Raw genomic sequence first — 17,634 nt, 5'->3', positions numbered from 1 at the left:
TATTACAGAAAGTGACAAGCAAGCCAATCTGGCTAGAAGACAGATTGTGTGAAAGGGAATAATGTGAGATCAGTCTGAAAATATAAAGTGAAGCCAGATTATAAAGTCCTTTCATTTCCAATCAGAGGAGCTTATATTTTCTCTTAGAAGCAATAGGGAATTACTGAAAGCTATGAGGAGAGGAATGACATGGTCAGATTATCAGTTTGGCAATTGCATGGAGAAGAAGAAAGAAGAGATTAGACTTTAGTTATCATATACAAGGAGACTAATTAAGATTCTCTTTAGGGGTCACTAGGTGATGCAGTGGATAGAGCACTGACCCTGGAGTCAGGAGTACCTGAGTTCAAATCCAGCCTCAAACACTTAATAATTACCTAGCTGTGTGGCCTTGGGCAAGCCACTTAACCCCATTGCCTTGCAAAAACTAAAAAAAAAAAAAAAAAAAAAAAAAAAAAAACCCCACCAAGATTCTCTTTAAGGATTCCATTTTAATAGTCCAGATAAAAAATAATGAGAGGGACTAAACCATTGATGTCAAATGCTATACGAAGTCCCAAAAAGATAAGGATTGAGTAGGGGTCATTAGATTTAATCATTAATAAGTCATTAGTGTTGGAGCAGCTAGGTGGAGCAGTGAACAGAGCACTGGCCTTGAAGTCAGCAGGACCTGAGTTCAACCTCAGAAACTTGCTAGCTGCTTGACCCTGGACAAGTCACAAACCCCAATTGCCTTTTAAAAAAGAAGTCATTAGTGAACTTTGAAAGAGCATTTTCAATGAAGCAGTGGGATCAGAAGCAAAGGATTGAGAAGAGGTGAGGAATTGGAAACCTCAAATACAAATGGAGACAGAGGCAGCTTCATAGCACTGAATATAATACTGTACTAGAGTCAATCCTCAGACAGTGGTCCTGAGCAAGTCACTTCACCTCTCTAAATCTCAATCTCCTCATCTATAAAAAGGAGACAATAGTACCTGCCTCCAGAGTTGTTGAGAGGATAAACAGAGATAATATTTGTAAGTCATTTTGTAAAGCTTAGAACACTATGTCAATATATCATTGCTTTTATTTTTAGATAACTTCTTCTAGATTTTAAAATGTCCTGCAAATTAAAACATGATCATTTTCCAATCAATCCAGGAAACTGTCCTGAAAAAGGAGAATTTAAGGGACAATATATAGGTGAATAAGGGAATTAGTGAAAAAAAGGCAAAAAGAAGCCAAAGGAAAAGATATTAGACTTTAGAGCAGGGACAGGGAAAGTACAGCCTGCAAGCATATAAGATCAGAGAAATCATTTGGTCTGGTGCTGCCATGGCAACTAGAAATTCATTAAATTTAGGAGTTTTTAAGGGATAAATTAATTAAATGTTTATTCAAATATATAGTAGGCTAATTTTTAAGTTAATAATTTTGTATGGTCCATAAATAATGTTATCAAAATCCAAATGGTTCTTGGAAGAATAAAAGTTCCCCACCCCTGCTTTAGAGAGATTAAGCATGGGTATTCCTAGGGCAAGAGGATTTACTGACCCCAGTGTGGCTTTTCTCTGCTTGTCTGATGTAGGAATTTGCGAAGCATCTCTCTTTGTCTCAGATGAAAGATCTTTTCTGGACAGTGATGGATGGTCTGAGTAGTAACCTGGATTTCCGAATGGAAACTGCAGCAGATATGCTCACTGTCATCCTAGACGACTTGGAACCTCGGGTGGAGAAGGTATGAATGTTTGAAGGAACAGGAATTGAATGAGAGTGCTGAGACACAGAGCCTAGAGTTTCCTCCTCCAGGAAAGGGAGAACAGTTTATGTTCTAAATAATCAAGTACCCAAATGAAGAGGGGATGGGTTGGATTAGAGGAGGTGGTACCCTAAGAAGCCCTGAGATTTGGATTTAGAGCCAAGAGGACCTGGGTTCAAATCAAAGCTCTGTCACTTGTTGTCTGTGTGACCTTGGGCAAGTCATTTTCCATCTCTGTGTTCCCTCTGTAAAACAAGGAAGTTGCTCAGAGGTACCAATCCTATCTTCCTTGAGGATCTCCGGGGTGGAAGGATTCCACCCAAATAAGCCTCTCAGGATACTAGATTGACTCTTACAAGAGACTCATGTCCATTGTTGTTATCCCAATGGAAAGTGTAATTTATCAAACCAGTAAGTATTGACTTTGGATCTGGTATCAATCAATAAATAAGCATTTTATAAACACCTACAATGTACTAAGCACAGGGAACCCAAAGACTAAAATTAGTGTCTGCCCTCAAGTAGCTTACATGTATGTGTTCAGTCCCACACTCAGCTATGGTGAAGGGGAGGCAGGAGGTAGAACAGAATGTCCTGCTGGGGAAAATGGTGGGGGGAGGAGAAGGTTCTGGTCCAACTGGAGAAAATAGCTCAGATATCAAAAGCTATGAGAGAATAGTCAACTACATTTATCAAGGGCCTTCTATGTTCCAAGCCAAGTGCTGTGAAACAATGGAAGAAAACAGATTCAGGTGTTGGACTGAGCTCTAGAGTTTGTCAAAGAACAGAGTACTCAGTCTGGACTGGAGTGATCAAATAAAATGTGGGAAAACCAGGCCCCTGAATGGAAGGACATGAGCCAATAATAATAGTTAACTTTTATATTAAACTTTCAGATTTACAGAACTCTTTATGTATGTTCACTCATTTAATCTTATAACAATCCTACAAGGTAAAGTAGGTGCTATTGTTAATCTTATTTTGTTAATGAGGAAACAGACAAAGAGAGGTTAAGTGACTTGCCTAGAATCATCTAGCTTTTAAGAAACTAGATTTGAACTCACTTCTTCCTAAATCCAGATCCCGAGTGCTATTCACTAAGCCACCTGGCTATTTAAATTCAATCCTTCTTTCCCTCTGCTTTTTAACAGCTATGCCCAGGTTTTCTTCATTTTCTTTAAATTAAAATTATGATAAAATACCTATCCTTTGAAATTAAATTTAATACTCTTATGTTTATTAGTTCATTTGAGTATAATTACTTCTCTAATTACAGATGTGAGGAAACCAGACCCCTGGCAGGAAGGACACCAGCCAGAAAATAATAATAATACCTAGCACGTTAAAGGTTTGCAAATACCTGTGTTCTGAAATTCAATTTAAAACTCTCTTTATTAGCTCTTGTGGAGCATAGGGAGCACTAGATTTGAATCAAGAGGGACTCAATTTACTCCCAAGCTGAGTTCTAATTACATTGGTGACCTTGAGCAAGTCATTTTCATTCTCCAGTCCTCAGTTTTTAACTCTTAATCCATGAGTCAGGATCCCTTTAGTCCTTTAAAAAATCCATTATAAATTCAGTTCAACTTAAGTGAAAAAAAAAATTTGCTAAACTCCTACTAAGTTGAGAACTCTACATTCTAAGAAGAAGCAAGACACAGGAAAAGGTATAAGGCAACAGAGAGGAATCTCCAAGCTAGAAGGGACTTTCAAAAGGGGGTCCCGTCCCCTCTTGCTGGCATATGGTCATCCTGCCTCTGCTGAAAACCCCACAACTCTTCCAGCACTAGACCCCCTTCCCTTTTGGACAACTAGAATCATTGGAAAGTACTTCTGGAGTGAAACCAAAGTCTACTTCTCTGTCAATTGGCCCCATTGCTGCTAGTACTTTCTGGGGCCAAGGAGAATGGATGGAGTTCCTCTTCCACAAGGCAGCCCTTCAAATAAATGTCTGAAAACAGTGAGCAGGCTTCTCTAAGTCTTCTCCACGTTAAACAACCCTATATCCTTTACCTGTGCTCACAAAGACAGATTGCAAGCCTCCTCAATTTAATTAATCCAATATCCATTAAGTAACTATTTGTGGATACAGAGTTGATCAAGAAGTCAGGAAGAACTGGGTTCAAGTGCCACTGAGTAAGTCTCTTAATCTCTCAGTTTTCTAGACAATTCACGCAGAAATTCTCATTATCAATAAGATCATAGGTTCAGCCCCGGATCTTATATATTAAGAGAATAAGCATTTATGAATTGTCTACTGTGTGCTAAAAAGCACTTCAATTTTAAAACAACATCCCTAACCTCAAGGAGTTTATACTGGTAGATGCTAGTGTTCTTGCAGATCTTTCCTAAAATGGCACAACTGTCAGCCTGTTTGCCCACTTCCAGATCCATTCTATCTTGCCCCCAATGTGATGATGTGGGCAAAACTGAGTATAATAATCCAGATGTGTGGTCAATATTCCAAATGTGTTCCAATCCAGGGACAAAGGATGTAGAAGCACCATGCCTCTAAATGCAACCCTTCTCTCTTTGCTTTCTACACAACTGTGACTCTTTGGCAGAATAACATTTCCCCAAGATCCCAAAACATTTGGAAATGCTTAAGTAAAATATGATGTACCTGCACACAGACATTCCCACTCCACCAAATCTCTATGGCAATGTCCTTGAGGGGAAGGGTTATGTTTATATCAAACCTAAATTCACCACCTTGTAGCTTCTACTTTTACTTTTAAGTCTGCCCTCTGAACCCATGAAGCACAAATCACCCCTCTTCCACCTGATAAAATCTCTTAAATTCCCTTCCCACTCTAAGCTATGACCCTAAGGTTCCAAAAAATATTTAAAGTTAGCTATAAAGTCTCCCCTAAGTCTTCTTCTCTCCTTGGTAATCATCCTCAGTTCTTTTCATCCATCCCCATCTTTGTCTTGGCTCCTCCACCATGTTTTCTCAGTCAGAGAATACAAAAGAATACAAAGAGAATAATGGGAGGGGGAGCAAAAGATCTATCTCTGAATATTTTATATTCAAAAGAGAATCACATAGAATTGAAAAAGTTGGGGATCCAGTGTTCTAGCTCATAATATTGGTGGTCCTAAAATACCTTTCCCTCTCCTGGAATGTTCTCTCTTCTCACCTCCATGTTTTTGGAATCTTTAACTTCCTTGGAATACTACCTCTTTTAAGACTTTTCCTGATTCATCCCTACCTCCATCTAGAATTGATAGAACCTGGAAGTTGTTTCATATTTATTTTGTAGATATTTTCTATTAGCCTATAGATATGTATGAATAGTTCCCCACCCTTCACTCCTAATAGAATGGAAGTTCTCTGAGGGCAAAGACTATTTACATTTTCATGTATATAACTCCATAGCCTAGCTAGCATGAATTCTGACACATACTAGGTTCTAGATAAACCAGGACGCTGAAAGGCCTTTAGTTCATGTCTAAGGATTATCTGAAGGAATTAGAGGTATTTATTTTGGAAAGAGAAGACTTGGAGATGACATGCTAGTAATTGTCTTTAAGTATCTGAAGGGCCATCATGTGAAAGGAGGGTTTGATTGGTTCTGTTTGACCCAAAGAGCAGAACCAAAGAAGCAAATTTTTAGGCTCAAGGTAAGGAAAAATTTCCTAATAATTGTTAGAGTTACCCAAAAATGGAACTGTCCCAGGGACTGGTGGGTTCTTTCTCTTAGGAGGCTGGATGAGACCTCAACTAGTTTGTTAGAATCCAAATTTCTTTAATATTTGGATTGAATTAAATGGCAGCTAAAGTCTCTTCCAATTATTAAATTCTGTAATTTTGTGAAAATACTTGTTGAATTGAATTTCCTATTTTTGCTAAGGGTGCTACCATAGAGGCAGCTAGGGAATATCATTAAATAATTATTAGCTGTGTGACTCTGGACAAGTCACTTGACCTGTTCTGCCTTAGTTTTCTCATCTGTAAAATTAAGATAAGAATAGTACCTACTATCACCATTGTACATTATAAATTTGAAGTTTCATGTGCAATCTTTTTATTATTCTGTTATAAAAATGCTTATTTTATTACATATGTTAAAAATTATTTTTTTAAAAAGATAGTATCTATCTCCCAGGGTTGCAATGAGGATCAAATGAGATACTATTTATTAAGCACTGAACATACTGTCTGACATATAGTAAGCATTTATTAATAAGTACAGCTAGGCTGCTCAGTGGATAGAGTGCTGGACCTACATCAGGAAGACCTGAGTTCAAATCCAGCCTCAGACATTTTGCTAGTTGTATAACCCTGGGCAAGTCATTTAACCCAGCTTGCCTTGATTTTCTCCTCTGTTAAAATGAACTGGAGAAGGAAATGACAATCCACTTTAGGTATCTTTGCCAAGAAAATCCTAAATGGGATCACAAAGAGTCAGAACAACTGAAAACAACTGAACAACAATAAAACCTATCTCCCCTTCCCCAACCATTTCTTTCAGTTTCCATCAGCCACCAATGTTTAAAATTTCCTGTTGTCTTTGATGCTTCAACCCACTACACCCAACCAGTCACCAAGTCTTTTCAATTCTGTCTCTGCCATGTCTCTCCTGCATTTTTCCTCTGTTTGTCTTTCCCTTCTCCCAGGTTTCAGACATCGGCCGGATCCTCTATGGCCATCTCACCACCATTGATTCAATGAATGTCAAGAAAAAAGTCCTAAACATCATCACCTTGCTGTCTAGATACCACAGCCAGGAATTAGTGAACTCCTTTCTGGAGCATTCTCTCCCACTGGACCGGTACAATGGGGCATCTCCAGGATCCCAGATCTCATCAGGGCTGTGGAGTTGGCTAAGTTTGCATGGTAGTAGGATACAGAAATATGAAGTGAGATCCCATCAGGATGCCTGGCTGTCCTTTGGGTCAATTGTATGACCTAGCAAGGCACTTCCCCTCTCGTCCCTCAGTTTCCCCATCTGCAAAATGGGAATGAATCCTTGTACTACCTGCTTCCCTGTTGTTGAAAGTGCTTTGTAAACCTTAAAAATTCTAGAAAGAAGAGTTTTTTTAATATAATGAATGGCAATCCAGTCTCAGACACTTAATACTTACCTAGCTGTGTGGCCTTGGGCAAGCCACTTAACCCCATTTGCCTTGCAAAAACCTAAAAAAAAAAAAAAAATGTAACGAATGGCAAAGCAGTTACTTACGTTTTAGTGCTCTTAACTACAACCTCCCCAGTCCTATGATATCCTTTCCACCCCACTTTGTGATTTCCTTTGGTAGAGGTTAAGGAAATTTGCAGAAAAAATGTAACGCAGAATCCCTAGCCACAAGGAGCTTTCAGTCTACTGAGAAAGGCAAAATTCACTCAATTAAAGCAGGATAGTCCAAAAATAACATAACATGAGGCCTTTTCAGGTGCACTCTAATAATAATGTTAATTATTTTTAAAGTAACATAATAATAATCACCATCATCCCTTCCATTTTTAGAGACCTATTTTCAAAATGCTTTCTTCACAATAGTTCTGTGAAGGTAGGGAGTGTAGGTAAAGCTGGCCATATTTAAAGGATATGGAAAATTGATACTAGAGGTCCCAGGGCTCCTCGATCTTGATATGGAAGGAATCTCAAAAGTTCAAGGTCATCACCTTTATTTACAGATGAGTAAATAGAGTCTCAGAGAGGGAAAATGACTTGTCCAAAGTCAAACAGCCAGTGTTAGACCTGAGATTTGAAGTTAGTTAGTATGTAAAGACCAGACCATGGCAGGACAAGAGTTAAAGGGAGAAGAAGGGGAAAATAAAAGACTCATTAGTCAGAGAAGATGGCCTGAAGGAGGAAGCACTCGATTTGAATCTGGAATTATGGGGTAGGGTCTGTCTAGGTCTTTAGGACAACCTAAGTTAAATTGCATATGTTCAAGAGACAATAAGGATATCAGGTCTAATTGGAACCACGGGTGGTAATGGAAAGTAGCAGCTGCTAAAATGGGAAGGGTAGAGTGTGACAAGTTCTAGAGGCCCTGGAATACCAAGCTGAAGAGTTCAGACATTATCCTGTAAGATAGGGTAGATAGGATTCCTCACTCATATGATGGGAAAATATAATAACAAATGTATGACAATATAAATGTGTTTATATATATATTTATATATATAAATATAAATATAAATATAAATATATATATATATATATATATATATATATATATATATATATATATGAATGTGATATATATCATATTGGAACCTTGATGTTCCTGGACCCTGGAGAGGATAACTGGGAGAATAGCCCCTAAATTCCCAGGTTGAGCATCTTGCTTTTGAACAACAAACCTCTCAGGTCATTGCTTGGGGGAGCCATACCATAGGCACATGGGGAAATCTTTGAAAGTTATAGTGTATCTTAAACGAAGTAGGAACAGTTAGTCCCAAGGTTAGAGACCCATTGTAGACCCAGAATTTAACAGAGCAAGATTATAAAACTAAGACCACATACCTTAAAAGCAATATAGTGAAGTAAAAAGAGTATATTGAATTTAAAATCAAAGGATCTGAGTTCAAATACCATTTTTAAGCTGAATGACCTTGGACAAGTCACATAATTTCTCTGAACTTCAGTTCCATTATCTATAAAATGAGAGGGTTGGCTAAATGGACTTCCATGATCACTTACACTTTTCTACTTTTGATTTTTGAGTCATGAATCAGACTGGCCAAAGAAAAGAAATGCTCTGGTCCCAAACTAGCTCTGGAGCTCCTCATCTCTCAAAGGAGGAAACTGGATTAGATGCTGTCAAAGTTCCTTCTGGCTTGAAATCCTGTGAGCCAGTGATTTAGTAGAGCAGTGGAAAGAACAGACTTGGAATAAAAAAAAATCTGAGTTCAAAGCTTTGGACTGAATGTAGGAAAAAGTTGTCCCCTTCAAAGACCATTCCCTTAGTGCTTGATGAAGAGGGAAGGATTCAAAGTTTAGAAAAAAATAGTGTTAGAATAAGTTTCTGCCTAAAGCCCCATTGAGGGAAGTGGATTTACGAAGATGTATCAAGAGCCAAGTCAACTCAAATAATTTATTGCCATCTTTCCTGATTCTTGCATTTTTGGCAGTGAGGCCATCAACCTTTGGCGGGCCATGGGGTCAGAGAGGCTGGTTGCCCCCAAAGTGCTCCATGTGCTGCTCAACAAGTTACAAGAGCGGCCAATTCCTGAGGAAACCACCAAAGTCAAGAAGACCAAGAGTTATCTGGATTCACTAGCTGTGAGTTGTAGTCAAGGGATTTTCATGGCCCCTTTAGCCTCTTGCTATGATAGACACTAATCAATAAATTAATAAACTTTTATTAAGTGCCTCCTAGTGATAGGCCCCCAAAGAGTTTACAATCTAATGAGATTCATGGCAAACATAATCAAAGCAAGGCACCACTTGGAATTTCTCTCCCTCATATCATCTTTACAAAGTAAAAACATGGCCTGTAATTACACTGTTGATAACCCAGGATTGACTGGTTTGGGGGAAAGAAATGTGGTCATAAGAACAAAATGGCAGAACCAAAGAATTTTGGTTCAACAACTACTTCTGACACTACCTGAATGTCCTTGTCAACTTTCTTGGGTCTCAGTTTTATCATTCATAAAATGAGGGGGATTGGACCAGATGACCTCCTGATTTAGGAAGAAGGTCACCAGACTAAGAAGTTAATGACCCAGGTCTGTGTTTCCAACATAGTCACCCCAGTCTTAAGGCCTGGCAAATAGTATGATGCATTGGAAAGAACTGTTCTTGGAGTAAAGAGTCAGGGTTTAATCCCAGTTCTTCCATTTATTAGCTCTGAGTAAATTAATGGATGAATATCTTAACTTCTCTAAGATTTTGTTTCTTCAACTATAAAAGGGAATTAATAATATGTATGCTATCTACTTTAGTAGACTTTTGTTAGAAAAGAGCTTCAGAAACATTACAAGTGCTATAGAAGTATTCATTATTGTTCTATCTCTATCCCTCTGACAAGAGGCTTTTAGTATTATGGACTCTGAATCTAATGACGTCTAATAAACTTTTTCTCAGAATAATGTTTTTAAGTAAAATATAAAGGAAATCAATTTTGTTGAAATAAAGTTCTCAAAATATTCAAAACACAACTTGATGGACTTCATGTTAATCCTGTACCCAGTGACACAGTGTAGGGTCTCTGAACAAAGATTGGGACAAGAGACCAGGAAAAGACAAACCTAGAAGAGTTGAAGGAGAGTTCTGCCTTCTCTTCTGGGAAATCTTTACCCTTTGATCCACTCTCCCTTGTTGTCTTCCTGGCAGGCCATGAATACACTCTATGAAATTCAGTATTGCCATGAATACAAAGAGGCTGTACAGAACTGGTACCCACAGCTCCTTCTGGGTCTCCTTACCCAGCTGCACTATATTTTTGAGGTTGACTTGCTTGAATCACCCCAGAAGAATGAGACATCACAGGAAGCTGAGCCAGTGTCTAGCCCTCAGAGGTAAGGACCACAGCAGTCAGTCTGATGGAAAGTCATGAGCTCTGAGAATCAGGACTACTGGCTCTCCATTAACTATCATGGGAATCCCTTCCTCTGAGACTTAATCTCCTCCATCATAAAATCATAAGTGGGTTATATGATTTCTATTCTGATATTCTATTTTCCAAGTTCTAAATCCCTTTAGATTTCTGATATTCCATGATTTATAGATTAAGATTTCTTTCACCTAGAATATGATAGTTCTAAAGCTCCAATTTCATGATGAACAGGGAGAGAAGCTGGAGATAGATGGAAATTTTGAAAGAGTCCAGGACTTGGAAACAAAGGACTCAAATTCGAAATTTATTTTTGTTACTTGCCATTTTGTGAATTTGGGTAAGTCATTTCCTCATATGAGCCTCAGTTTCCTCATCAGTTAAATGAGGGAATTGAGCTCTGTTGGTTAACCTGAAGAGTAAGCTAATCAGTGGGAAGTTATTCACTGAACACATACACACACACACAAACACACACACACACAAACACACACAGAGTGTGTGTATCTGTGTGTCTTTGTCTCCCTCCCTCTCCCACCCTGTGTCTCTGTTTCTTTCTCTCTCTTCCCCCCCTTCTTCCCCCTCTCCCTCCTTCCCTCTCTACTCTTCTTCCTTTACCCCTTCTCTCCCTCCCTCTCCCCCTCTCTCTGTCTCTGTCTCTGTCTCTATATATGATATGGATCATAAATTTTAAAGCTGAAGGGACTTGAGATCATTTTGTCCAACTTTCTAATTTTTCAGATGAGGAAATTGAGCCCCAAAGAGCTGCTATGATTGTCCAAGGCTGAGGGCCAAACTCTTGGCCAATAGACCACTTCTTGAAAAACCCCTGAGTATGCCTCAGACTAGATTAAAATGAACTTGGGAGATGTTAAATGAAATAAACAAAAATACAATACAGCATGATGTGAATTTGTAATTTTCTAAGTCAACATGACAGGAATGGGTCTCTATTTTAATTTGGCACTATTGGTCCAAGGTCATACAAAAGAAATAAGTAGCAGAGGCAAGATTCAAAACCCAAGACTTCTAATGCTGGAATCCATTTTCTGCTATTTGCCACACCCCACACTGTTTGTCTCAAGACTTCATTAGCCTTCACCTCTTTTGTCTTCCTCAAGGCTTGACCAGTGTAGCTCCATAGGGCAGAAATGGGACAAGTCAGGGGAAGGTTAGTGAGAGGCATATTTTGGCTCATTACAAAGATGTCCAAATGATCATAACCGATATCTCAATTAAATGAGTTGCTTCCGGAGCAATACAAGTTCCACATCACTAGAAATGATCATGAGGGAGCCAGAGGACCCCTTCTTGTTAAAAGATAGCGTGTCATCAGTTCTGGCATCAGCATATTGGGAAAGACATTAACCAAAATGTGTCCAGAGAAAGTAGACAACCAGGATAATAAGAACAGTCAGCATGACATAGATGAAAGAGTTATGGTTCTGGAACAAGAAAGAGGTGGTGGTTGTTTAATCATTTTTCAGTCACTTTTGAGTCTTCATGTGACCCCTTTGAGGGTTTTCTTGGCAAAGAAACTAAAGTGGTTTTCTATTTTCTTTCCTAGTTCATTTTATAGATGTAAAAACTGAGGCAAATGGGGTTCAGTACCTTGCCCAGACAGCTAGTATCTGAGGTCAGATTTAAATTCGGGAAGATGAATTCCAGACTTGGAGCTCTATCCACTGCACCACCTAGCTGCCCAAGAAAAGCAGATCCTGGAATCAGAGAATTTGGGTTCAAATACCACCTCTGACTTTTAAGAACATTCTGTAACCTTGAGTAAAGTGACTAACTTCCTTGGTTATATGTGCATATATTATTGAGAGTAGTTGTACTGTTGGAAGAATACTGGAGGAGTTAGTGGGAAAGTTTCACAAGGAAAAGTTCAAGAAAGGAGTCAGGAATGAAATCCATGACCTCAAATGTCTATACCAAATACATGAAGTATAAGTAACAAGGAAAATAAATAGAGCACTGGCAAATTTGACCTCCTATGTATTACTCAAGTTTGAGGAAATGAGACCTATTATTAGAATATGGCTATGAAAGATTGTATTTTATTTAGAAACTAGGACAGAGAAACAAGATGGAGAGCTTTTAGGTAAAGAATATTAGTGGGAGAAACAGGAGTGATATCATCATTGGAATATACTACAGGTCACCTAGACAGAAAGAAGAAATAGATAAGGTGTTGAGGAAACATCACATTTCTGGAACGGAAGTATAATGTAATAGTGATGGTAGATTTAATTATCCAAAAATCTTCAAGATTTTCTTATCTGCCAAAAGCAGAGCAAGTTTTTCATTCCTCAATTTGTCCTCATTTTAATTTCATCTTTTAAAATATGATAAAAGCAGAAATGAAGGAAAGGTTATTATTCTGCACTTGATTCTCATCAAGGAATCATTGATTGATGGATAGAAGAAATAAGGTCCTTGGAATAGCAAAGTAATAAGGACCTTGAGATAGCAAGGAGAAATAACCATTTCTTCTTAGAGTATGGAAAGGTTTTTCCAGGCATAATGTCACAATTTTGAGTAGGTTTCTTTTTTCAAAAAGTTCAAAGAAGGGGTGGCTAGGTGGTGTAGTGGATAAAGCACCGGCCCTGGAGTCAGGAGTATCTAGGTTCAAATCCGGTCTCAGACACTTAATAATTACCTAGCTGTGTGGCCTTGGGCAAGCCACTTAACCCCGTTTGCCTTGCAAAAAAACCTGAAAAAAAAAAGGAACAAAAAGTTCAAAGAAATGACAAGCAAGAACTTGTGAGCTACAATTGTCCTAAAAATCAGTTCAGGAAAGATGAGAAACTCTCAAGAATACAATTCTGAAGATATAAATTTAATTCAGAAAATAAAAGGAGAATGTAGCATTTAAAGAGATCAGTATGGATATACTGGCAACTTATTAATTACATTATGATGATGATGTTGATGATGTCTTTGTACTTCATTCTCAAAGAAGAGCATGACATCAGGGAGGTAATGCCTTGACAAGCATGTGAATTGGATTTGAGTAAGAGAGTGCTATATTGTTACCAGCCTCACTTTCTCCTCCAGAGACACCTAGATCTAATGGCCAGATATGTATCAGGACAACTGGAAATGGCCCTGAATGTGAGTTAATCAAGGTTAAGTTAAGCCCAGGGTCACATAGCTAATGTCAAGTGTCTGAGTTTGGATTCAAACTCAGTTCTCCTAACTCCAAGGCCAGTGCTCTATCCACTGTGTCATCTAGCTGAGACTTAATCACACACATCTTGGAAACAAGGGCAGAAAGCAGAGGTTGAAAACTAAACTACAACTTTCTCACTCAGCAATAGCTCTTCAACATGGTGGCTGCTTTTCCTATTGATGAGTTCCTTTGGGGACAGGTCCAGGAATGAACATTGTTCATTGCCCTCCTGGCTGTCCTTCTGACCTTAAGGACTTTGCCCATAATCCCTTTTATGAGACAGATACAGAGACACACATTCCTATTATAATGTAAGTTCCTTGAGGGTAGGGATTATTTTACTTGTATTTGTATCCTTATTGCTTAGCACAGGGATACTTGGCACATTTGTTAATGCTGAGTCATTTCAGTCATCTCCAATTCTTTGGGACTCCATTTGGAATACTGGGATGACTTTTAGGCACTTAATAAATGTTTGTTTGTCTACCTGCATGTTCCTATAATAGTGTCAGATGTCCAGAATGCACTAAGGTTGGCAAAAAAAAGTAAGGATCTCTTTTAAAGATTTTGTGTTTCTTTAAGCTATACTAAGGAATGAAAGAGAGAATGAAGAGATAAGAACAAACAACAGAAAAAGCAGAGCTCAATAATTATTTGGGGTAGAGTTTTTGTTTTGTTTTTTGGTTTAGTTTGTTTTTGCTTCTTTTTTTTTTTTACCAAGAATAACCTTTGAACTGGAAAGAGCTAAACAACAAATGGGTATTAATAAGGAGGGTAAATAGTAAAAATGATGCCATGTGAGGACTGGGGGTTGCTGACCCTAGACAAAAAATGAGGGAATAGGGAGGTTGAAGAGAGAGGGTGTTCATGATCTTTAAATATTTGAACTATTATGCGGGCAAGGGATTAAACTTGTTCTGCCTCAAGCCAAGAAGTTGCATTTGGCTACAATGGGTAGAAGTTATGAAACTACAGTATTATTCTTGACAAATAAGGAAAATGAAGCAATTGTCTTTGTTCAGTCATTTTTCAGTCATATCTGACTCTCTGCCACCCTGTTTGGGGTTTTCTTAGCAAAGAAACTGAGTGGCTTGCCTTTCCCTTCTCTGTTAATTTTATAGATGAGTAAACTGAGATAAGCCTTGATTAAATGACTTGCCCAGGGTAACACAGCTTGAGGCCATATTTAAATTCAAGAAAGTATATCTTCCTGATTCCAAGCCCAGTGATCTATCTACCTTGCCACCTACCTGAAATTAGAGCTATCCAAAAGAGGAATTGTCTTGGAAAATATAAATTCTTCCTTATTAGAAGTCATCAAGGGAAGGTATTTTGCAAGAACTGATGCAAAGTGAAGTAAACAGAACCAAGAAAGCAATTCATATAATAGCAACATTATTAATACAAACTTTGAAAGATAATGCAATGACACAGTTCCTGAACTTCAATAATGAAATTTGCCACCTACCTCATGACTAAGAGGTGATGACTTTTCATGATCTTTGAAAAATTCAGAAACATAACTTTTAGACAACTGGAGCAGTCTTTTTGACCTCACTATACATATTTGTCACAAGAATCTTTTTAGTTTTGTTTTGTTTTTTCCTAGTGCAGGGATCCAAGTAGAAGGAACAGAAAATTGTTGGGGTTTTTGTTAATTGGAATTGTTTTTTAAAAGACAAAGCAAGTGAGGGCATTTTATAGAGCTGGTTTTTGACTAGGTAGCATTTGAACCAGAAGGTCCCCAGAAGTCCTTCTAAATCTGAAATTTTGTGTATAATGAGAATTGTCCAAAAATATAATGGGCTGTTTGCCTATGAGAGGTACTGAGTTCTCCTTTTATGGAGATCTTATAGGAGATGTCTATGAGTACTAATTGGGGATTTTTTACAAAGGTCTCCTTACCCCTTCCAATGCTGACATCTGGTGACCCCAGATTGCTAGAGCAATTGAGATGTTGCTTTCTTTAAAGGTGGAGTGGTATGGAAGTGATCTTTTAGTTGTTTATAAATGTTGTAAAATCTTATAAGTAAAGATCTATGACAAAATAAAGTGGTCACCATCCCTTCTCTGAAGAAACATCTGAGTAAAATTGGAATTAGACATAAGGGAGATCTCTTATTTTGGCACTGAAGTGGAGGCAGGTAGAAGTCCTCCTTAGGGAAATTGTATCACTTGAAGCAGCCTAATATTGGTTGGAGAGTGAAGTTCCTAACCTTAGACAAAAAAAAAAATGGTCTGTATACCTCAACACATATCCTTCCAAAGCCCTGAGAGCCAGAACTGATAGAAAAATCCTAAGGAAGCAGCAAATATATAGTAGATTGAGACTTGGATTACGAATCAAAAAACCTAGATTCAAATCCAGACATTTCATGACCTGTAGCAAGTTATGTAATTTTTCTAGACGTCAGTTGCTTCATCCGTAAAATGAGAAAACTGAATGAGATGACTCTTAAGGTACCTTCCAGTTTTAAATCTAAGATCCTATGACACATTGTGTAATATATCTTGGCCAAGTTTTTTCTACTTTCTGCATCAATTTCTGCATTGGTCAAATGAAGGGTTTATACCGGGTAATCTTTCATTTGGGCAGTGGAGAAAATCCCATGGCTTGGAATGGAAATCTCCATTAGAATGGAATGGAATGGAAATTGGAATGGACTTGGAATTGGAATGGAAATCTCCATTGAAATGGAATGGAATGGAAATCTGATCTCAGCTCTAGCTCTTGTTATATGCAGGATTTCTGCATTACTGTTTGAAGGTACTACCATCCTCCAAGTCTCCCCAGCTCCAGGAACCTAAGTGTCATCCTTGACTTCCCACTCTCTCATTTCCCTATAGCTAATCCTTTGCCAAGGACTTACCTGTTCTAGGACCTCTTCTCTCCTCTGACACTACCACCACTGGTGCTAGCCCTCACCATCTCAAGTCTGAACTATTGCAACAGCCTGCTTGTTGGTCTCCCTATCATAGGTCCATCACCACTGCAACCCACCCTCCAAACTGTTGTCAAAGTGATTTACCTAAAGCACATATCTGACCATGTCACTCCCCTACCCCCTACTCTAGACTCCAGTGGTTCCCTATTACCTCCAAAATCAAATATAAAAATCTTCTTTTTGATGTTTAAAGTCCTTCATTACCTTCCCCCACTCACCTTTCCTTTGTGATTCCTTTGCCAATCTCACAAATTCTATCCAGAAATACTGGCCTCCATCCTGCTCCTTGAACTAGTTATAACTCCATCTCTAACTCAAAGCTTTTTCACCAACTTTCCTACAGGTCTAGAATTCTCTCCTTCCTCATCTCTACCTCTTGATCTTCCTTGAGGTTCCAGCTAAAATCTCAGCTTCTACAAGAAGCCTTTCCCAATTGCCCTTCATATTAATGCCTTCCCTCTGTTGATTATGTCCCATTGCAATGCATACATCTTGTCTCCCTCACTAGACCATGAGCTTCCTGAGACAATCCCTGGACCATCTTTTTGCCTTTCATTGGATCACTAGCATTTAGCACAGAACCTGGATATAGTAGTAGACACTTAATGAGTTGACCAACTAGGAAGCTAAGTAGGAAATTTAATGTTTCTGAGTTTCTATTTAAGATGAGAGTAAGACTAAATAATTTCCAAAATGTCTGCCTGCTCTAACCCTTGGTGACTTTAACATCCATTCCAGGTTCAAAATTCTAGAATTCTTTAACTGACTCTGGTTCCTCTTGGCCATAGAACCTCTCTGGATTCTGTGAAGAGTCTTCTGTGCACTAGTGGACACTGGAAGGACTTTGCACAGTTAGAGCTACAAGGTGCCTGGGATTGCTTCTCCAGCTTTGATACCTTCCATCAAGGGGTGACCCTCATTGCCAGGTACTGGATTGGGAAAAGCTATGCAAATGGGACAGGGAAAGGAGAGGGGGAACAAAATTCAATTCAACAATACAGAATGAAAGATTTGAATCAGATCATTCCTACAGTACCTTCCAGCTCTGACACTTTATGTTCTATGTTCCACAGCTTTGACATTCCAGTTCAATGTTCCAGGATCCTTTCCACTCCAACCTTCTGTGTTCTATCTCCTGGGGTTCCACCCATTCTGAAGTTCCACAAAGTTCTACCTAGTTCCAACACTCTTATGTTCCATCTTTTGGGTCTCCACCCAGTTCTGACATTCTATGTTCTATCTCCTAAAATTCCACCTAG

At 38.5% G+C, this 17,634-nt stretch overlaps 1 protein-coding gene across 2 annotated transcripts in view; it reads left to right on the top strand.

Moving 5' to 3' along the window:
- The window catches only part of LOC141499967 (maestro heat-like repeat family member 5), a 125,381-nt gene that overhangs the window by 79,395 nt on the left and 28,352 nt on the right, over window positions 1-17,634 (top strand). For both annotated transcript variants that reach the window (XM_074202799.1, XM_074202798.1), the window contains exons 18-22: window positions 1,571-1,720; window positions 6,362-6,516; window positions 8,829-8,979; window positions 10,036-10,220; window positions 17,164-17,301. In XM_074202799.1, coding sequence (XP_074058900.1) covers window positions 1,571-1,720; window positions 6,362-6,516; window positions 8,829-8,979; window positions 10,036-10,220; window positions 17,164-17,301 — 779 coding nt within the window. The remainder of the gene's footprint in view (window positions 1-1,570; window positions 1,721-6,361; window positions 6,517-8,828; window positions 8,980-10,035; window positions 10,221-17,163; window positions 17,302-17,634) is intronic.

The sequence above is a fragment of the Macrotis lagotis genome, chromosome X (assembly GCF_037893015.1).
Source record: "Macrotis lagotis isolate mMagLag1 chromosome X, bilby.v1.9.chrom.fasta, whole genome shotgun sequence".
In the NCBI taxonomy this organism is placed as follows: domain Eukaryota; kingdom Metazoa; phylum Chordata; class Mammalia; order Peramelemorphia; family Peramelidae; genus Macrotis; species Macrotis lagotis.
This window is presented reverse-complemented; position numbering and strand designations above follow the sequence as displayed.